The 23,507-nt window shown below is 36.9% G+C and overlaps 2 protein-coding genes across 7 annotated transcripts in view; one reads left to right on the top strand and one right to left on the bottom strand.

The window, feature by feature from the left end:
* Nucleotides 1-23,507, bottom strand: part of ANKS1B (ankyrin repeat and sterile alpha motif domain containing 1B) — a 914,119-nt gene that overhangs the window by 602,577 nt on the left and 288,035 nt on the right. For all 6 annotated transcript variants that reach the window (XM_033118713.1, XM_033118715.1, XM_033118712.1 and 3 more), the window contains exon 10: nucleotides 16,959-17,124. In XM_033118713.1, the coding sequence (XP_032974604.1) occupies nucleotides 16,959-17,124 (166 nt within the window). The remainder of the gene's footprint in view (nucleotides 1-16,958; nucleotides 17,125-23,507) is intronic.
* On the top strand, nucleotides 122-1,253 carry LOC117029436 (glyceraldehyde-3-phosphate dehydrogenase). The gene has a single exon (XM_033118724.1). The coding sequence runs from the start codon at nucleotides 186-188 to the stop codon at nucleotides 1,185-1,187; it is 1,002 nt and encodes a 333-aa protein (XP_032974615.1). The 5' UTR covers nucleotides 122-185; the 3' UTR covers nucleotides 1,188-1,253.

Here is a 23,507-nt window from a genome sequence, read left to right as displayed (position 1 = left end):
AAGGATGCTCAGTGAGAACTTCAACAGATAGGAAACATAAAAATGGACAGAAAAAACATAAAATAGAACCAATCAGAAATGAAGAATACAATAATTGAAGTAAAGAATACATTAGGCTCTCTGCTCCTCCCGTTCGACAGACAGCCGCGTCTTCCTGCGCAGTACCAGCACGACCCTGAGACACGATGGTGAAGGTCGGAGTGAACGGATTTGGCCGTATTGGACGCCTGGTCACCAGGGCTGCTTTTAACTCTGGCAAAGTAGATATTGTCGCCATCAATGACCCCTTCATTGACCTCAACTACATGGTCTACATGTTCCAGTATGATTCCACCCATGGCAAGTTCAAAGGCACAGTCAAGGCTGAGAATGGGAAGCTTGTCATCAATGGAAAGTCCATTACCATCTTTCAGGAGCGAGATCCCGCCAACATCAAATGGGGTGATGCTGGTGCTGAGTATGTTGTGGAGTCCACTGGGGTCTTCACTACCTTGGAGAAGGCAGGGGCCCACTTGAAGGGTGGAGCCAAGAGGGTCATCATCTCTGCCCCTTCTGCGGATGCCCCCATGTTTGTGATGGGTGTGAACCATGAGAAGTATGACAAGTCCCTCAAGATTGTCAGCAACGCGTCCTGTACCACCAACTGCTTGGCCCCCCTGGCCAAGGTCATCCATGACAACTTCGGCATCGTGGAGGGACTCATGACCACAGTCCATGCCATCACTGCCACCCAGAAGACCGTGGATGGTCCCTCTGGGAAGCTGTGGCGTGATGGCCGAGGGGCTGCTCAGAACATCATCCCTGCTTCTACTGGCGCTGCTAAGGCTGTGGGCAAGGTCATTCCTGAGCTCAATGGAAAGCTCACTGGCATGGCCTTCCGCGTCCCTACCCCCAATGTGTCAGTTGTGGATCTGACCTGCCGCCTGGAGAAAGCTGCCAAATACGATGACATCAAGAAAGTGGTGAAGCAGGCATCGGACGGTCCCCTCAAGGGCATCCTGGGCTACACTGAGGACCAGGTTGTTTCCTGCGACTTTAACAGTGATACCCACTCTTCCACCTTTGATGCTGGGGCTGGCATTGCCCTCAACGACCACTTTGTCAAGCTCATTTCCTGGTACGACAATGAATTTGGCTACAGCAACAGGGTGGTGGACCTCATGGCCTACATGGCCTCCAAGGAGTAAGAACCCCCTGGACCACCAGCCCCAGCAAGAGGAAGAGAGGCCCTCGACTACTGGGGAGTCCTTTTCCCAAACTGATCCCCCAACACACTGAGAATCTCCTAACCTTGTCTCCCTCCCAAAGCCCCTAAAGGGAAGGGGCTGAGGAAGCCCAGCCTTGTCATGCACCATCAATAAAGTTCACTGTACCCAGCCAAAAAAAAAAAAAAAAAAAAAAAGAATACATTAGATGGAATCAACAATAGATTCGATGAAGCAGATGTTTGAATCAGTGATTTGGAATATAAGGTATCAGAAAACACCCAGTCATAAGAGCAAAAAGAAAAAAGAATCCAAAAAAGGAGCATAGTTTAAGGGACCGCTGAAACAACATCTAGTGTACCAACATTCACATATAGGGGCACCAGAAGGAGAAAAGAGAAAGAAAGGAATTGAAAACCTATTTGAAGAAATAATGACAGAAAACTTCCCTAACCTGGCAAAATAAATAGGCATACAAACCCAAGAAGCACAGAGAGTTTCAAACAAGATGAACTCAAAGAGGTCCACACCAAGACACATCATAATTAAAATGCCAAAGATTGAAGACAAAGAGAGAATCTTAAAAGCAGCAAGACAAAGGCAGTTAGTTACCTACAAGGGAGCTCCCATAAGAGTGTCAGCTGATTTCTCAAAGAAGCTTCGCAGGCCAGAAGGGATTGGCATGAAATATTCAAAGTAATGAAAAGCAAGAACCTACAACCAAGATTACTCTACCGAACAAAGCTATCACTTAAAATTGAAGAACAGATAAAGAGCTTCCCAGAAAGGTAAAAGCTAAAGGAGTGCAACCAAACCAGTATTAAAGAAATGTTAAAAGAGACTTCTTTAAGAAAAAGAAGGGGAAAAAAAGATAGAAATATTAATACTAAAATGGCAACAACTATATATCTATCAACAATTACTTTCAATATAAGTGAATTAAATACTCCAATTAAAAGATAAAGGGTGGCTGAATGGATAAGAAAAACAAGACCCTTACATATGCTGCCTACAAGAGACTCACTTTAGATCAAAAGACACACACAGACTGAAAGTAAAAGGGATTAAAACAGATATTTCATGAAAATTAAGATAAAAAAATAAAAGCTGGGGTAGCAGCAATACCAGAGAAAATAGACTTTAAAACAAAAGCTATAACAGGAGACAATGAAGGACCTAGTAATCCCATTTCTGGGCATTTATCCAAAGAAACCCAAAATGCTACTTCGAGGGGATCTACGCATCCATATGTTCACTGCAGCATGGTTTACAATTACCAAGATGTGGAAGCAGTCTGGGTGTCCATAAATGGATGAGTGGATAAAGTTTTTCAATCACAGTTGCCATATAATATTATATTAGTTTCAGGTGTACAGCATAGTAACTAGACATTTATATAACTGATAAACTGATCAACCCAATAAATCCAGTACCCATCTGACACAATACATAGTTATTACAATATTATTGACTATATTCCTTATGCTATATTTTACATCCCCAAGACTATTTTTGTAACTACCAATTTGTACTTCTTAATCTCTTCACCTTTTTTATCCATCCCCCTAACCTTCCTTCAAGAGATACCTCAGCTACAATGGCAAATATTGACTCAAAGTGAAAGGGTGGAAAATGATACTCCAAGCAAATGGCATCCAGAGAAAAGTGGTTGTATCCATACTTATATCTGACAAAATAGATTTCAAGATAAACAGATAACAAAGGGAAAAGATGGACATTTTATAATGATAAAAGGGGCAGGACATCATGAAGACATAACACTTGTCTATATATATATATATATACACACACACACACACACACATTAGGGAGTAATAAAGTATATAAAGCAACTATTAACAGAACAAAAGGGAAAACTGAGAAAAACACATTACAGTAGAGGACCTAAATATGCCACTGAAAGCTATGGATAGATCATCCAAACAGAAAATCAATAAAGAAATATCGGCCTTAAATGACACATTAGACCAAGTGGACATAATCATCATTTACAGAGCCTTTCATCTCAGAACACCAGATTACACATTCTTCTCTAGCATACATGGAACATTCTCAAGGATAGACCATATGTTGGGACACAAAACTAGCCTCAGCAAATTTAAGAAAACTGAAATCATACCAAGCATATTCTCCAACCACAATGCTTTGAAATTTGAAATCAACTGCAAAAGAAAAGCAGGAAAAACCACAAACGTGTGGAGATTAAACGACATGCTAATGAAGAACAATGGGTCAAAGAAGAAATAAAAGGAGAGATCAAAAAATACATAGAGACAAATGAAAATGACAATGTGACATATCAAAACTTTTGGATACAGCTAAAGCAGCAGTAAGAGGGAAGTTTATATCATACAGGCCTATATCAAGAAACAAGAAAAATCCCAACAAACAACATAATGTTACACCTTAGAGAAGTAGAAAAAAGAAAAACAAATGAAGCCCAAAGTCAGCAGAAGGAAGAAAATAATAAAAATTAGAGCAGAATTAAATGAAATACAGAACAAAAAGACAATAAGAAAAATTAAGTCATCAAAGAGCTGGTACTTTGAAGTTAATAAAAATTATAAACCTCTGGCTAGACTCACTAAGGAAAAAAGAGCAAAGACTCAATAAACAAAATCAGAAATGAAAGAGGAGAGATTATTAAATGCACCACAAAAATACAAAGGACCATACAAGAATACTATGAAAGACTGTATGCCAGAAAATTCAATAAACTAGATGAAATGGACAACTTCTTAGAGATGTATATCCTTCCTAGACTGAATCACAAAGAACGGGAGAACCTAAATAGCCCGATCAACAGTAAGGAAATTGAAACAGTCATCAAAAACCTCCCGAAAAGTAAAAGTCCAGGACCAGATTGCTTCACTAGTGAATTTTACTAAACAGTCAAAGAAAATGTAATATCTCTCCTTCTCAAACTCTTCAAAAAATTGAAGAAGAGGCAATACTTCCTAACTCATTTTATGAGGTCAACATTACCCTGATACCAAAAACCATGCCAAGGATAACACAAAAAAGAAAACTGTAGACCAATATCTTTGATGTATTACAGATGCAAAAATCCTAAACAAAATACTACCAAATGGAATACAATACATTAAAAAGACTATACATCATGATCAAGTGGGGTTCATTGCACAGGCACAAGAATGGTTCAACGTACATAAATCGAACAATGTGATAAACAAAATAATGAATAAAAATCATATGATCATATCAATAAATGCAGAAAAAGCATTTGACAAGATACAATATCCATTTATGATTAAAACACTTAACAAAATGGGTATAGAAGGAAAGTACCTCAACATAATAAAGGCCACATATGACAAAACCTCAGCCAATATGATACTCAATGGTGAATAACTGAAAGCTTTTTCTCTAAGAAAAACAGGAATAAGACAAGGATGCCCTCTGTCACCACTGTTATTCAACATAGTACTGGAAGTCCCAGCCAGAGCAATCAAGCAAGACAACAAAATAAAAGGCACTCAAATTGGAAATGAAGAAGTAAAATTGTCACTTTTTGCAGATGAAATGATTCTTTATATAGAAAACTCTAAAGACTCCACCAAAGCCTATTGGAAACAATAAATAAATACAGTAAAGTTGCAGGATACAAAAATCAATGTACAAAAATCCATTGTACTAACAAAATTTCGGGGGGAAAATTTTTTTTTAAATTCCTTTTGCAATTGCAACAAAAAGAATAAACTACCTAGGAATAAATTTAACAAAGGATGTAAAGAACCTATACACTAAAAACGATAAGATATTATTAAAAGAAATTAAACAAGATACAAAGAAATGGAAAGATATTCTGTGTTCATGGATTAGAAGAATCAACATAGTTAAAATGTCCATATTACCCAAAGCAATATACAGATTTAATGCATTCCCGCATCAAAATCCAAATGGCATTTTTTAAAGAAATACAACAAATAAATCATCAGATTTGTATGAAACCGCAAAAGACCCTGAATAGCCAAAGCAATCCTGAAAAAAAAGAACAAAGCTGGAGGTATCACACTCCCTGGCTTCAAATTATACTAAAAAAAAGACAATAATCAAATAGCATGGTATTAGCAGAAAAACAATCACACAAACCAATGGAACAGAATTGATAGCTGAGAAATAAATCCAGACATATATAGGCAAATAATTTTTGACAAAGGAGCCAGAAACATACAATGAAGAAAAGAAAACCTCTTCAATTAATGGTACTGGGAAAATGGGAAAATCACATGACAAAAGAATGAAACTAGATTGCTATTTGTGACCATACACCAAAATTAACTCTAAATGGATCAAAGTCCTAAATATAAGACCTGAAACAATAAAATGTATAGAAGAAAACATAGGTACTAGACTTATGGACCTTGGTGTTAGAGAGGATTTTATGAATTTGATCTTAAAGGCAAGGGAAGTAAAAGCAAAAATAAATGAATGGGAGTATCTCAAACTAAAAAGCTTCTGCATAGCAAAAGGAACCACAAACAAAACAAAAAGGGAACTACCCAAATGGGAAAGATAATTGCAAATAACACCTCCAAAAAGGAGTTAACATCCAAGATATATAAAGACCTCATACAGTTTAACAAGAAAACAAACAATCCAATTAAAAACCGGGCAGAGGACCTGAACAGACATTGCTCCCAAGACGACATGCAAATGGCCAACAGATATCTGAAAAGATGCTTAACTTCACTAGCTATTAGGGAAATACAAATCAAAACCACAATGAGATACTACCAAGCCTGTTAGAATGGCAATTATCAACAAGAGAAGTAACAACAAGTGTTGGAGAGGTTGTGGAGATAAAAGAACCCTCATACACTGCTGGTGGGAAGGTAAATTGGTGCAGCCACTATGGAAAACAGTATGGAGTTTTCTCAAAAGATTAAGAATAGAGTTACCATATAACCCAGCAATCCCTCTTCTGGGTATCTACCCCAAAATTTTGAAAAAATATATTCATAAAGATAAATGTATTCCTATGTTCACTGCAGCATTATACACAGTGGCCAAGACATGGAAACAACTGAAGTGTCTTTTGATAGATGACTGGATAAAGAAGAGGTGATACATATATACAATGAAATATTACTCATCCTTAAGAAATAAAATACTGCCATTTGCAACAACGTGAATAGATCTTAAGAATATCATGGTAAGTGAAATCAATCAGATGGAAAAAGTCAAGAACCATATGATATCACTGATATGTGGGATATACAACTGAAAGCAATAAACAAATAAGACAAAAGAACAAAAACTTATAGACACAGACAACAGTATGGTGGTTATGAGAGAAAAGGGGGGAAGGGGCAGAAAATGGTAAAGAGGGTCAAATATATGGTGACAGAAGGAGATTTGACTTTGAGTGGTGAACACGCAATGCAATATACAGATGATGAATTACAGAAATGTACACTTGAAACCTATATAATGTTAGGAGACTGGTGAGAGATGAGGCTAAATATGAAGGGGGGAGAAAACATCATTCAGGGCTTTTTGAACCTTATTAGGGATTTAGACCATTTTTCTAAGAACAATGACAAAATAACAAGTGACTGAAAGTTTTTAATCAGAGGAATGACATTTTCAGATTTGTGATATTAAGATTAGTTTGGTTGCAACATAAATAAATTCAAAGAAGGCAAATAGGACAGTTAATATTTTATCATTAAAATTATACAGAAGAGTGGTTGATAATGGTAGAGATTATGTGAAGTGGATAGATTTGAGGGATATTTGGGGGTAGACAGTAAATTACAGAATTACCCTCACCCTACTACTTATTTCAGTTAAGAATCAGAGGCTCGGGTGATTGTTTAAATATAAGAGTTGATGGAGATGGAGACAGCAAGAGTGACACCCAGGTTTCTGGAGTGAGATGAGTAAGTCACTTACTGAGATAAGGAACCCTGCATGAAGAGCAAATTTGAGGGGAAAGATATGAGTTTAGTTTCGATATGTTAGGATCGAGGTGTCTTGGAGACAAACATGTGGAGACATTCAGTAGACGGATGGCTGGCTGGCTGGATAAGCTTGGAGTTGAGTGAAGTGATCTAGACTGAGAGTCCTTAGCATGTTGATTGTATAACAGAAGCCATAGTTTGGATGAGATCATTTAGGAAGAGAGAAAAAGTAAAAACAACAGGGAGGACTTTCTCTGAACCTTAAGGAACTCCCAACTTTTAGAAGCATGCAGAAAAATGTCAGCTGTCAACATAGACAGGAAACAGTATAATAAGATGAAAATCTTCCTGGCGCAACAAAGGGAAGAAAAGGTTTCAAGATGGAGATGTCACTAACCTGTGGAATGCTGCTGAAATGTTAAGAAAATCAGGATTAAATGTCCCCCGAATTTTGTGACATCAAGTTCACTGGTACCTTTAGAAAGCACATTTCAATAGAGCAGTGTGGAATGGAAACCAGATAAAGGGACTAAGAAGTGAAAGGGAAGGACAAAAATAAACATACTGAGAATGTAGAGGGATAGAGAGAATGGTAGCTGAGGAGTCAAGTGGGTCGTGGAACTTTTTAGTTGTTGTTTGTTTGTTGCTTTCATTGTCAGTTGTTGTTGTTGTTTTACAGAAGAAAAAGACTTAAGCAGATTTAAATGTTAATGTGCATGATCCAGTGGAGAAAGACAATTAAAAACACAGAATAGAGGAATAAAATGAATGAAAGGGTCACATTTCTGAGAAGGCAGAAGCATGGAACATAGAGGGCGAAACTGCCCTTCGATCAGAGGAAAGTCCCCCCTAAGGGACAGGCACAAAACTTGCAGGGACAGTTGTATTTGTAGACTTGGTGGAGGGTGTTCACAAAGTTCCATCTGATGGCTTCAATTTTATTTATGAATTAAAACATGAGGCTGTCTTCTGAGATGAGGGACCAGGTAGGAAAAAGTATCTGAGGTTTGAGGAGAGTATAGTAGAGTGCAATGTGATGCAGTGAGGGGGGCCTGCCTGAATCCGTGAGCAGGAAGTTACGAAGTAATGAATGTTTACTTCATTATCACACCTAGTCTGACAGTGTAGGAGAAACTCTGTCCCATAGGATCCCATAAATGACATCCTAAGAAGCCTGTAATCCTCCACATCATCACTTTAATAAGAGTTTGTTGTATTTTTAGAAATATTCCACAATTCATGTTATTCATATATAGTATAAGAAAAATTGATTTTAGGGGAAAAGAATACAACTTTCTTTTGGTTTAGAATGCGGCTTTCCAAATAGAGCCAAATTCCACCAACTTGAGCAAATTGAGATGATTACATTTTTCAAATTGGTACACTGTCCATATGGATGAAAGAGTAAATGTTCCAGGATTTCACCGCAGGCACTGCTGCCCTAGTTTCCTCTCTTTGCCCCTTTATAAATTAACATTGGGTTACAAATTTACCATGTACCAACCCACTTTAATAAATGGCTAAGACCGCAGTGAGCACAGAACAAATGCCAAATAAATAATTCTTGTTTGATAAAAATGGTGCTTATCAGCAAAGCCAGTGTTTGCATGTAAAAGAGTGATTCCAAGGGACTTAAAAATAGTATGCTCTTTTAAATGAGTTAAACATACCCACAGAAACCATGTTGACACCACCCACTTGCTTAGCAGAGATAAACATTAGTCCTAGTCCAGTCTGAATTCTTTCAATTCCAAAATTTTGGCATTAAAATTCAAAAAGCCTCACCATTACAAAAAAATATTTCTGTATAAGTAAGTTACAGAATCACCCTCACAACCACCCCTTTCAGGATATTTAGGGAGGTGTAGTCGGGTGAGGAAGATCATTCACCAGGTGACATTTTCATTTCAGATTGACCGCAGCCAGTAAGCATATTAGCAAATTGAATAGTAGAGGTAACTAAGATCCACACTGTCCTGCCATGGAACTATTGATTGTCCTTTTTTTTTTTTTTTAAATCAGAGCTCATCTATTCTCTTCCAACAAGGTTGGAAACAGTCTTCACTGGTGTTGTAATTTGCTCATTAATGAAAATGGATTTATTGAGCATCCTCAGCGTGCAAAGCTTGTACTAAGTGATTCAAAATAACAGGTTGCCTAGTTACCATAAAATGGAAAAATTCCCCTGTCAAGGTTAAAATTAAATGAAAAGTCGATAAGAGAACATTACCTTTGATGGCATCTGACTATGTCATACAGGCTTTTTCTGCCATTGCAGCCCTTTTCTTTTTAAGATAATATTCATTCATTCATTCACTCATTTAATTATTCATTCATTTGTGCAACTGAGTCATCACTCTGATTATATAAGGTTCTTTTCCCTGATACAATAAGGGAACAAATATGATTCAGTATTGACTGCATAAACATGCAACTCAGACAGCAAATTTATCAAGCAAGTAGTGGACTTCAGTTGATCTTTATTTAATGAGCCTAGTAATAGAGCAATATCATTCTTTACTCCATCTGAAATCTGTAGTCATCCGGGCAATAGTAAGATCCTCCTTGGAAACAGGAGCCCTCATTTGCTGATTAAATTACAAAATGTTGTTGAATATAGATTTACTAATACGTTGCTTCATATTTAAATTAAACCAGTGGAGATGATGAATTTTTTTTCTTGTGGTCAAGACGAGATGTATTTTGTACTAACTCATCTAGTTAGCAAATAGAAGGGCCCACAGAAAGGTAGCTAGCATGCATACTTAACTGTGATTTTCTGAGAAAATACATATTCCATATGCATGAGTGACCCTGCCAGTCACAGCCAAGACTCTCAAGCTGCTCAGTCCCTGAGATAAGCAGGCCAGAGAGAGTCAGTCCTCACAAGCTCAGGCATCCTCATTCACCCTCCCCTTCTATGTAGTACGGAGTTTGTGTGCTGAGTTTGGGTCCCTTCTTTGTTTCCTAGAGCCAGTGTACAAAGTACTATTAACTGGCTGTCTTAAAAAACAGAAATGTATTGTCTCACAGTCTGGAAGCTAGAGAGCTGAAATCAGGATTTGGGCAGGGTTGGTTCCTCCTGAGGGCCATGCGAGAAGATGCTGTTCTAGGTCTCTCTCCTTGGCTTCTGGATGGCCGTCTTCTCCCCTTCTCTCCACATCATCTTCCCTCTCCGTATACCATCTCTGTGTCTAAACATCCCCCTTTTTTTATAAGGACACCAGTCATGTTGGATTAGGGCTCATATAATGACTTTGTTTTAATTTAAATATCTCTATAAAGACCTTATCTCCAAATTCTCCAAATAAGGTTACATACTGAGGTACTAGGAGTTAGGATTCCAAATAAAGGGGGTGGGGGCACAATTCAATAGTCCCTCTAAAGACACGGTCATCTTCCCTCCATCATCTCTCTCCCCCTCCATCATGTCTCTCTCCTCTCTCTCTTCTCTCTCTAGCAGTTTCAGAATATAGTTCCTATGTGTGTAGACATCTCCATTTTGTCTGTAAACCTAAGCCTTGTTATCCAACACAGTTAACCGAAACCATAGAACACATTCCCTAAGATACAACTCTTTAGTTCCCTTGGCTACTTAGTTCCCAATCGTTGGAATCCCCAGGAGGAGAAGGGATGAGCTTCACTCAGCTTTGTTCCCCTTCCCTCTGTGGAGTTCTAGATGAGCTTCCCTCTATAACTGGAACAGAAACTGCTCTGACTTGTATTCATCCCTATTCCAATCATTAAAAAGAAACATTCTTCCATTTCAATGGTGGATTCCTTCACCCCTAGAATTGGTGCAAAGACTATCAATAGTTATGAATTAAATTTGGGTCAGTTGAGCAAACTGGCTTCTTTTACACTGAAAACAATTGAGGAAAATCATATATCCATGCAAATTAATTCTTACCCTACTTAAAAACACAGTAACAACAACGAACAACTCGGGCATCGTGGGATTTCGTATTTTCCAAAAGTGGCTGCAAGAATACCTTCTTATAATGTAACTTTAGTAACACTTTTCAATAAAGGGGATGGGGGACTAAGCTCCCTCCACTTAAACACAGGCAGCCTGGTGACTCCAGTGTGAGTGGTGTTGCCTTCTGAGGCTAAGTCACAAAAAGTAATAGAGTTCTGTCTCGTTCTCTTGGAGTGCCTGCTTTTGGAACCCCATCATACGCCATGAGGAAATCCAAGTAGGCCATGTCAGCTGTATGAATAAGGACTGACCTGCAGAATGGATTCTCCAGCCCCTAGTGAAGTTGCACCAGTTGATACCACTTGGGGCAGAAACGAGCTATCCTTGCCAAGCCCTCCCCAAATTGCAGATTTATAAGCATAATAAATAACGGCTATTTTCACTAAGTGTTGAAGTGGTTTGCTATGTAGCAATCAATAACCAGAACAGATTTTGATATTTGGAAATGGGGTGCTGCCATAAGAAAAACCTACAAGTAGCATTAACTTGATGATTGGACAGCAGGTAGAAGATGGAAGGGCCTCAAAGTGAATGAATTGGTCCTTCGGACAGGATTTGTGGAAGCCCAAAGATCTTTGTGGAAAAGCTGTTGGTAAAGGCTTAAAGGACAGCAAATGTAATTGATAGCTAAAAGCAAGGATTAATTTATTTATCCTGTAGTAGTGGGAAGTTCGGCAACATTGGCATCTGCAATAACATAGAAAATCGAAAATGAAGCAAATGAATTCTATGATCTAGCTAAGCAGGTTTCCAGGCAGGACATTTAAAGTGCAACTTTTATTCTTCTGGCTGCCTATGATAAATGCAAGCAGAGAGAGAACTGGAGAATGACCTGCTAAATACAAAGGAGCCAGGAATTTCTGGATAGAAAAACAAAACTGGTTTCTTATTTCCAGCTGCTCCACATGGCAAAAAAAATCTCAACTGAAGTAGGTCAATGATCAAATCTGGGTGGGACTACAAGATCATTTATTAGCACCTAAAAAAGATCTCGGGTGGAGCCCGAAATAAACTTTAAGCCAAACAAAAAACCCTCTAAGGATTTTTAAGGGCGTGCCTCATGGATCCTCTTTGTTCAACAGAAGTGTTTCTAAGAATCTCAAGGACATTGTCTCACAGAAGTCACATAGGAGCCAAAATACAGAAAAGCTTATATCAGCATGGTTGGAAGGAACAGAGTGTACAAAACGAAGAGGTCTTTTGACCCTTCAATTTTTACAGGCAGAAAGCAGGTAAGAAAGATACTCAGCTATAAACACGGATTACTTTTTGTGGAAAAAGAAGAATAACTCAGAGGGTGGAACCAAGAGCCGCATAGAACCATTCCAATGCCACAGGGTTGACCCTTAATCAAGGACCGATGTCTGATTAGATTCACAATTGCCACAGACTTGTGACAGCTGTGTGCCCTATTCTTCCTGTGTTTGAAAGGCAATGTCAGTTGTGACTTTCCTGTGCCTGTCCTACTAGTATATGTTGGGTGTGTAGGGGAGGAGACTGATAAATTATAGTACATGGGTTATCATTGCCAAGAGCAAAGGTAACCAAGGACCTGTACCATCACTGCACCAAGGATACTCCCGAGCACCTGAACCTAGTCTTGGCGCTAGTGCCCTAATGGACTGATGTGTGGGGATCCTGAAGGAAAACATGGATGTAATGTGCAGAGGAGAGGATATAAATTATTGTTCCCAGAAGGCAGATGGTGGCAGATTGTATTTTCCAAAAGTGACAATAAAATTTCTCTCATTCTATATTCTTTGATTATAAAGTGACTTTGATACTCCTTCCATCAAGAACTGGGGGGTCCATGTTCCCTTCCCTTGAATCTGAGTAGGCTTGGAACAATAGCAGAAAGGACAATCTGTGTCTTGTAAACTAGATAATGAAATTGAAACAGATTCCACCAGGTTTTTTGGGGTGGGATTCTGACTCTCAGAATCCATCCAGCATGTTATGAGGAAACCCAATCAGTCCATGAAGAGTGAAAATGGTCCCCAGCTCATAGTCTCCGCCATCACCCACTTGCCAGCCAGGTGAATGGGTCTTCTTGAAAGTCAATCCTCTATCCCCCAGTTGAGCAGCCCCTGCTCATACGCTGTGGCACAGGAAATCTATCCCAGTCAAATAAACTCTGCCAAACTTTCAGATTTGTGAGAAAAATATATGACTGCTGTTCCTCTAAGTCAATATATTTTGAGGCAGCTTGTTAAGTAGTAATAGACAACTGAGACAGACATCATTTCTTTTATGATGTCTTCCTTACACTCCCAGGTGGGTTAAATCCCCCTCTTTTCTGCTCCCAAAGCACTCTTGTGGATTATCTTAGTTATACTCTACTGAAATTAACTGTTCACGTGTCAGCTTCCATGGGAACACGAGGCCAAGCCTGTGCTTTTGATGAAAATCAGCTCCTTATAAATCTATTACTTTTACTCCATTCTCTCTCTTCTCTCCTTCTGGAACTTTGATTAGACAATTTGGAATTTCTTAGCATATCCTCCAAGTCTTTTAGGTTCCCTTTCATATTTTTCATCTCTTTGTGCAACATTCTGAAAATCTTCTGACCTAATTTCCAGATTGGTAAATGTCTCCAGCTGAATCTAATCTACTGTTCCACCCATCCATTGTGTTTTAAATTTGGGGTTTTTCTTTTTGTGTGTGTGTGTTATTGTTTTTTTTTGTTGTTGTTGTTTTATTTGTTTGTTTTTCATTTCTAGTAGTTTTTCTTCCTCTTAAATACACTAGGTCATTATTTATAATTTCTATTTCGCAAAATACATTCAAGCTTATCTTTTATTTATAATAGCATTGTCATTTTATAGTCTCTATCTAATAATTCCAATATTTGAAGTCTTTTCCAGTATGGAACTGTTCTTTCTTGTTTCTGTTGATTCTCATTTGGGGTTCCTTTTCCTGTAGGCTTAGTTATTGTAAATTCCCAATTTAATTGTAAAAATATTTAAAGGAATTATTTCGAGCCTAAGAAGAGAGTACATTCCTCTTTAGAGGGATTACCTTTGCTTCTGCTTGATTTCAGAGGGTATTGTTGTCAACTAAATTCATGGATTGACTTTTTTGGAACATCTAAGGTGATACAAATTTTGGGTGTGAATCTGTGCGAGGACAAGTTTGTGGTAATAACTTCTTAGGAATTTCCTCTCTTGTTTTGCTCACAACCAAGTATCTTTCCTTGTAGTCTCATTGGGGTACCGGTTATGGGAAAGAATTATTTCTGATTACTCTGAGGTGTAGCCCTTGAAGTCCCAGCTCCATGGAGGAAGGATTCCTTTTAGAATCTTCATGCTGAGTAGGCACAGAAATTTATTTTTTTGTAAATAAACTCAGAGAGGCCTTGAGCACAAAGTTCAATATCAGGTTTAGCCAATTCCCTCAGGACAAAAGTAGCTTTAGTGCTTCATCGGTTTCCCACCCTCACCAACGTTTGGGCTTGATTATTCCTTACTAAACTACTGACAAAAACAGTTCTTAATTTAAACGTTATTCAGTTTACATAATTTTCCTGTCATCGTTTTGATGCTTTTACAAAGTTTTTCTTTTCTGTATTTTTATCCACCGTGTTTATTTAAGCGGGAGAGTTGTTCTGAGCCTAATCAGACTTGCTACCCTGTCCATGGTTTTTTCGTTTGTTTGTTTTGTTTTTGTTGTTGTCGTTTTATCCCTATGTCCTCAGTGTACAGAACAGTGCTTGGCACATGAAAGAACTAAATTAGTTTTTGATTGTTTAATGAATAAATCCCCGTCTTCTTTGTCACTTTCATTTCTGCATCCATCATCCCTGACACATCCCTACTCACTGTGTCCTAATTAAAGCTCTTTTACATTTTCATACACATATGCCCTTTATTTTCCTAAGTTAACTGAGCTATCCCCTTGATCTTCCCACAATTTTCCCCATGGTCTCTCATATGAAAGATTTTCCATTCTTATCAGCTGCCATAGTTTGGGAATCAGCATTGTCTATACTCTCCATGACTGCTTCTGGGTCACTATTCTTTTGCCTTCATCCAAAAAGTGCTGCCTCTTTGAAGATTATGCTGTCCTACTGTAACATTCTTTTTCTGATTTTATTGCTATCATATGGGGACTTTCAGTTATACCTCCACATTTCTTGAGGGTTTCAGTAATTGGTTCACAATTTCTACACTACTTCGTCCCCTAAATAATTCAGCAGGGTAATGATTACTTAAGAGCACAATTGGACAAACCAAGTTCAAGTCCCAGAGCCACACCTTAGTAATATGCAACCATGGGAAGTTCCCTAATATTTCAGTGCCTCAATTTCTTCATCAGTAAAATGGGAATAGTGGTATTATTACCTTACAATATTATAAGAATTATATGAAATAATGTATATAGAACACTTAGAACAGTATCTGGCACATAGTAAATGCTCAATACATTTTAACTATTTTCATTATTATACTCTTACCTCATCTTAAAAATCTTCTTTCTGCAGGCTTATGATTCATACAACACACTAGCCTACAGTTTTCACTTCTCAGAAACCTATTTGGTCACTTCTATAACAATTTTTAGGGTATTATCTAAAATAGAATTTCTGACTTTAACCCTTCTCAAGATCTAGCTCTTCTTTTCAGCCAATGATCTTTTATCTAAACCCAGAAATTCAGTCCGTTTGGAAATACATATTTCAGAACTTCTCTATATTCATAGCAATGCTCTATTCTTCTCTCTGGGAAAAGCAATGTCTGTATTTTCTTAGACTAGCTCATTCTGTTCTCTTTTCTACCCATTCTGTTCTCTTTTCCTATTCTTTATCTTCAGTCTCTTGCTCTCCACCAGCAAATTCCTCCAACCTCTGAACTTGACCAAAGCTTACTTATTCTAAAATAAACTAGCTATTTCTCCCTTGTACCTCTTTCTTCTCAAGTTATCATATATTTCTTCTTTTAATCTTGAAAGGGTAACCTGTATCCTCCACTCCCATTTCCTTATTTCCCATTTCCCATGTCTCACTATTAACGTCCAGAAATCTGGTTTTACCATAACACCTCTAAAACTTACTTTTCAAAGATAAGCAGCAATTAGATCGTCAAATCAAAAAAAAAAAAAAAAAAAAAGCCTCTCCAGAACTTCTCTCACAGATCCTTTGCAGCACTGAATATGTTGACCATCCACTTGAGATTTCCCTCCCTCATTAGCTTTCAGGTACCCTGCCTCTTTCTTAGAGGTGGTGGTGAAGTAACAGTAAGCAAATATGATGGTAGTCAAACACTCATGTTTGAGCAAGGGCCCCACCATGTATTGATCTTAACTAAGACAACTAGCTCCAATCACCTTATCAGTCAAATGGGCAAAATATTTGTTTGCCTTGTTCACTGCTTTATAATGCAAATAAATAAAATAATGGATCTGAAAATACCATAGAAGATATAAAATATACAAGGTAGCTGAGTACACTTTGATAACCTGAAAACAGATAGGATGCAGAAAAGTGTATTAAAAGACTCTTGCTACCAAATCTGTTACGAAGTCCTGAAGGACCCAAAGCTTTGTGTCTGGCCTAGACAATTTTTTACCATGAAGAGGTTTCAAAGCGCCTTCACCAAGGCAGTACTGCTCCCATGAGAGCTCTTACCAGGAAGTTAAGAGACTTCATATCAAAAACCCTCTGACTTACCTGCGCTTACTTCAAAATGTAAAAAAATAAAATAAATACAAAGCTTATTTGTGGTTATATTGGGGAACTTTCATTTTGAAATTATTGTGGAAAATAAAAATATTAATGATATGTCTTCCCATTTATAAGCATGCAAATAGAATTGTGAGTGAGAATATTACCAGTTCTCGGGGTAGGAGCTCTTGCAATTTCTAAGGAGCAAGGTTTCTTTGTAACTGCCGTGTCCGTGAGGTCACATAGAAAATTCTCGTTTTCCGAAGAAAACGTATCCAGAGAAGCAGATGGTACAATTTCCATAGTGTAATTCCTCTTCTTTGGATAGGATTCCTGAAAGGAAAGAGAAAAAACAAAACAGCTTTGTGATAAAGATCACAGCTTGTTTAATTTACAAAAGCTGGAAAAGATAACTGGGCTCATCAGTTCTTCCAAAAGTGATTGAGGTGATGATTCATCTGTTAGAATAATCATGTTACCCCAATATTATCAGTGATCTCTTTAGTAGGGTCTTTACAACTTGGTTCCCCTGAATTTACCACTAGACTAATGAAGTTCATGATCTATTTTTATAATATATATCTATATTCTAGTATCAACAGTCATTCCCAAGACTATTCCTTTGTCTGCTTCCTTGAGATAGCCATACAGCTCAATTTTGGCTAGTTAGATATAAGGGGAATATTTCTCCCCACAGAAAAGAAATGCAAGGAGGCTGTTTCAGAGCCTTGGCCATCCTCAGATTCCTTTCTCTGGATGCACTTTTGATGTCTGGAGCTGAGGCAGGCATGTTGTAACCATAAGGCAATGAGACTAAAATCAAAAAGGTAACAGGCCAAGAGCGGCAACAGAAGGATAAAGAGAGCCTGGGACCTTGATGATATCACTGAGCTACTCAAAGAGCCCCAGGGCCAGTTTCTCCAGGCTTCTTAAGTAAATAATAAAATTCTTATTGTTTGAGCCATTGCTAATTGGGTTTCCCATCATTTATAAGTAAAAGTATTCCCACACAAACACTAGTATTTTTCTTTGTGAATACTGTTAATAAATATATAATGGTTACTCTTGTCAGGTTAGGATAAAATTAAGGTCTAATTCTATATTATTGATTCTTCAATATATTCTAAAAATTGGAATTTATTTCATTTTACGAGATCTTAATTTCTTGTAAAAGCACTAAATTGGTCAACAAATATTTATTGGACATCAGCATACATATCTAGGACTGTGCTAAGTGCTAGAGATTTTTAAAAACTAATAAGATAATCCTTGCTCTCAGAAAGTTCAGTTTACTAGAGAAGAAAAACAGATTATCTGTAGGATGAATTTCACTATTAATCATTTTTTGTTTTTGATATTTTTTACCTTTATAAGGTATAATGCACTATCAAAAGAAAAAGACAAATACGAAAAAAATAAACTATTTTCAAAAAATCTTCCAAGATATACGCGTATCCATGGGTTGGTAAAGATTTAGTACAAGCTCCTATTTTCTCCTATAATGATATTTACAGTACAGAGAATAAGTATTCAAGGTCAGTGTAATTGCTTTCAGACTATACCAGACCCTCACACATCAAAGAGTCAATTATGTTCACTCTACTCTACTGAAAGCAGGAAATTGGAAGTAATTTATTTTTAACAACAAAGGGTGACAAAATAGAAAGCGTCCAGAGGAAAGCAATCAGGGTGGTATATGATTTAAAAACCATGTCACAGAAGAAATGATGAAAGGAACTGCAGTGTTCTATCCCAGAGAAGCAGCATAACAGTCTTCTCACCCTATTTGAAAGGCTACCTCCTTAAAAACTATCCCACAAAGTGGGGAAAAGGGGAGGTGCTATGGTAGATTGATTCTCAAGTTCTTAAAGGCAGAGCAAAGACCAATGTTTATAAGTCAACAAGGGAAAATTTGAGTTAATACAAAAAATAACTTTCTATGAATTAATAACATTGCTTATCTTATAAAATAAAAATTCACTCATATAACAATTAGCTAAAAAATAGCACTAGAAAGCAACTGAAATCTTTCAGCAGAACACATTGTCCAGTGAATATACCAGATGACTGTCAACTCCATGAAGCCTGGAATTTGTCTTGCTCATCATTTTATCCCCAGAATCTAACAGAGATCCCACCACGTAGTGGGTGCTCAATAAATATTTATTGATCAACTGAACAATCTCTAATGCCCTTTTTAATAAATCTAACTACCAGTTAGGGAAATGATTATGCCTTTTTAAGATGTAAGTTTCTTTGCTTTTCAGTTCGGTTATTATTATTACTGTTGTTTATTGCTTTGCATTGCAAAAGTGGAAAAGCTGGAACTATGACAATAAGATTGTATAGTCTATAAAGAAAAGAGCTTCTAAGTTAAATCATAGTTCATCCTAAAATTAAATTAATTAGAACAAGCCATTCTTCATGGATTTGGTTAAGCTGGAATTCTACTATGTTTATAAAAAATTAGGAGGATTTTAAAGGCCTTGAAAAATACTCTGAAATTTAACCACACAGGATGAGTTAGTTTGCTTTCCCCTTTAAAAAAAAGTATATATATTTATTAGAGAAATATTAGAAAATATAAAGAAAGAGGGGAAAAGTCACATTGAATTCAGTATGCTCAGATAATTAATAGTAACATTTTGGGATATCATCCCTGAGTGCTTCCCTGTGTAAATGTGTGTGTGTGGACATGTGGGTATGTGCAAGGGAGACTAAAAAAATATTTTAAACAACAATGAAGTGCATCCTTTTCTGCTTCCTAAGGAAGAACCATCATTTCTCATTGAAATAGAAATCTGTAGTACATGGTTTCCTTATGGAAAGTGAGAGCCCCAAGGAAGGAGATGGTGAAACTACGCTTTTGTCATCAAATATTTCATATTGTCAAAAAAGAAGGGCATTCAGCAAGATACCTGACAAGCATCTCTCAAAAGGGGATGGATATGTGAGATAATAAAATAATAAAATGAATCCATGTGTGTTCACCACTCTGTTTAAGAGATAAAACATTACCATTGAAACCTGCCACGTCCCACCCATGTTACCCTTTCCAACCCCAATCCTGACCCTCCCCAACCAGGGCTCAATCCTGTTCTGAACTTTGTATTTATAATTCCCTAGACTGCTGTTAAAATTTAACTATATATATAAGTATCCATAAAGAATAAATTGTTTTGCACTATATGCCTTTGAACTTCTTAAGCATGGTATAAAATGCTTTTTTACCAGTGGTTCTTCTACCAATTTTTTCAATCAATATTATGTATCTGGGTTTCATTTATTTTCAATGTGGTATAAGAATCCACTGTATACCACATTTCATTTACAGATTCTTCTGACGGTGGATTTTTAAATATTTCCCAGATGTTTTGTTATTAAGAAAAACATGGTTAGGAATATTTCTGAATAAAATCTCTTGGTACAAATAACCAGGGTACGTTACCTATTCCAGTAGTCAAGTAGGCAGAGAGTCAAGTATAGCCACAAGATGAGAAAAATGAATGAAATCAAGAGTACTACACAGAAAGAAATTTGCAGCAAGAGGTGATCATGAGTATTGAGATTAGATACCCTGTAGAGTCTACGGAAATCTTCAGCAGGGCATTGTATTTTCCCACCCAAAGTGGGATGGAGGTTCAAGAGATTTTCTGTAAATCTTATATGAAGATATTATGCATAAATATCTAACAGCATTATAGGTAATGTTTTTTAATCTGATATTTACTTCTAATAATGTCGTGTAAATAAGTTTCAATGACAAATATATATCTACATGATACATTTAAGATTAAATCCCAATATGTACATAGTTATAAATTATTTAGTTAATCCTATTGTTTTGAAATTTTAATGTTTTACTTTTATATGTGTTTATATGTTCAACTATTTCTTTTGCAATAGCATTCTTTGAAAATAAGTATATACCATATGTTTACATATAATTGAATCTGTTTCTGGATTTTCTAATTGGTTCCATATGTCGATCTATTTTAGTATGAGAACGACACTCTTGATTATTGAAGCTTTAAAATTAATTTTACTATCTAGTAGGATAATTCTCTCCTATTTATCTTTGTTAAAGCATTTGTGATTATCCTCATGTTGATTTTTTTTTAAATCTTTAAACATTTTGTCAACTTCTCAAATCATTCCCTCTTCTTTGTTTCCAGTCAGTAAACAGTACTTCCATACACTAGCCACTCAAACAACCTGAGGGCTATTCTTCAATTCTTATTCTTCCTCAGTGTCCTGCCAAATTAATCCACAAACCCCATACTTCATCACTGAATTATATCTTAAACACATTCATTTCTTTCTACCCCCGCTACGACCCTACTCCAGGTCATCACTGTATCTCACTTGAACTGCTAGGACAATTTCCATACTATTTTCCTCACCTCCAGTCCTGCTTTTCTCCCAAGTAATTCACTTTCAAATACTAGCATGAGGTTACTGATAGTAAGTCATGTCAAAATAAAATCATTTCCTTTCATCCTAACTTTGAGAGAATCATAAAATCCTCTGGTCATAGAATATACTGATTCTTTTTAAACGCTTAATAAGGTCTCTCATTATATCTCAAGAGTTTCCACACTGAATGATTTAATGATCATCAAATACATTAATGATTCAGATAGTAAACTCATTAAAATAACAAAATCAGGAAGAATAAACAAAGGTTAAACATAATCTCACTAATCTATAAGGTAAGATTTCTAAAGGCATGTTTTTCTAGCACCTAACAAAGTGCCATGTTCATAATAGGATTCTATGAATATATGCTAAAAAAAGAATATATAAAATTATTAATATTTCAGTTGGCATTTTAAGGCCTGCATCCTTCACTAGAATTAAAGAACCATAGAGGCAAGGACCACGGCCATCTTTTTTGTACAGTATGCCCTTAATAAACATTTGTCGAATAAATGAATCTGAAACAATATCATTCAAAAACTATCATGGATTCAAATTACTGTAAGACGAATAATAATTTCTATTTGTGAAGTGTTTTACAGTCTGCAAAGCAAATAGTATTTCATTTACCCAGATGATTCTTATTTAGCCCCCACAATATTCCTACCAATGTTACTATTATTCCTATCCAGAAACTAAGGCTTGGAATTATTCAGTGACTTGTCCACTAGTAAGCATCTGGTTAGTGGAATGCAGGGGTCCAACTGAGGTCTCATGACACCAAATCTAGTGTTCATGCTGTTGCATCACAGATAAAAAGGACTATGACAAGAGCTTTATTGCCAGTACTAAGGGGAAGAAGAAACTCTGTACATTACTGGGGAGTATCTAGCCATGCCAACTTTGTAGCCTTTGCAAGATCTCTTTGTTACAGTGGGAAATCTGGATTTTGATTTATACATTAAGTGCCAACATACCCTTGATAGTAAATCCTAGTAATGGACCAGTGGGATTAAAAGAACTGTGACCCAACAATTTGTGACTCACATTCAAGGCTCCATTTTACCGAGTCTAGCAAACTTGGGCTCCAATTTGGATATTTAGCCTTTATCTTCATTCTAATGCCTGGTTTCAGAATCCCGGAATTATTTCTGTGCTCGATTTTTTTTTTTTAATAGTAGCACGCATAAGACTGTGTTCTCTACATTAGTCTCTGCCAGCTGTCTTCCGAGGGACTATAATCCTGCCCCTGAATCCTAAACAGGTCCCTAAGGCCTTGAAAGCCTAAATTGACAGCGCCTAAGCAAATGTCTGTCTTTGATGCTTAGACTTACTTAATTGGCTTTGTCCTACCTGCTCCAGTTGATTGTGCAACATGTGGATCAAATACTACTTCTTCAAAAAGATGCATACTGAAAACACTGAATAAATTCATAGAACATTATGCTCCCCCCAAGAAAAATAAACATTAGCAATTAAAAGTCTACATAACATATTTTCACATGTTGTTTACACTATGTTTCTATAAAAGTGTAAAATCATCAGTGGTAGGCTAAGTCTAACAAGTCAAAGTTTACTTGACTTTGAACTTAGGCTTCTTTTTTTTTTTTTTACTTGGCTGTGAACTTAGGCTTTCAAGGCCTTAGGGACCGGTTTAGGATTCAGGGGCAGGATTATAGTCCCTCAGAAGAGAGCTGGCAAAGACTAATATAGAGAACAGAGTCTTATGCGTGCTACTATTTTTAAAAAATCGAGCACACAAACAATTCTGGGATCCTGAAACCATGCATTAGAATAAAGATAGAGGCTAAATATCCAAACTGAGCCCAAGTTTGCTAGACTCGGTAAAATGGAGGCTTGAATGTGAATAACAAATTGTTTATTAGTGACTAAATATGAAGTCCTATTGTTCAGTACAGAAATGAGTTGTGAAAATTCTGTATGGGGGTACAGAGATTAGCAATACCATGAGAAAAGAACTGGGAGATACAGCTGACAGAACGAGTCAGAGTGTAAGACACCAGTTAAAGACATGGGGGAAAATGAAGCAGCTTACCCTACACTGCAGTGACACCACTTTTGGGCACTCAGCTTGGTGCTGAGGCCTACATTTGTGGAGGTGCAAAGACCAAGTTGACTGTTTTCTCTGGACATGGGTAAGGAAAGTGTTGAGTATTATGTCATGTGAGAAAAGATCGAAGAAGAAAAGGTACAGGGCAACATGCATCACAAGTACTTGAAAAGCAGAAGGGTGATAAGAATGGTCCTCTATCTCTAGGGGGATAGAAATAGTGCAG

This window comes from Rhinolophus ferrumequinum, chromosome 10 (genome assembly GCF_004115265.2).
Source record: "Rhinolophus ferrumequinum isolate MPI-CBG mRhiFer1 chromosome 10, mRhiFer1_v1.p, whole genome shotgun sequence".
Classification (NCBI taxonomy): Eukaryota; Metazoa; Chordata; class Mammalia; order Chiroptera; family Rhinolophidae; genus Rhinolophus; species Rhinolophus ferrumequinum.
The sequence above is the reverse complement of the archived record's forward strand: the minus strand, read 5'-3'. Positions and strand labels throughout refer to the sequence as shown.

Coding starts and splice junctions, on each gene's coding strand:
- LOC117029436 (XM_033118724.1), top strand. CDS start 186: ATGGTGAAGGTCGGAGTGAACGGATTTGGCCGTATTGGACGCCTGGTC.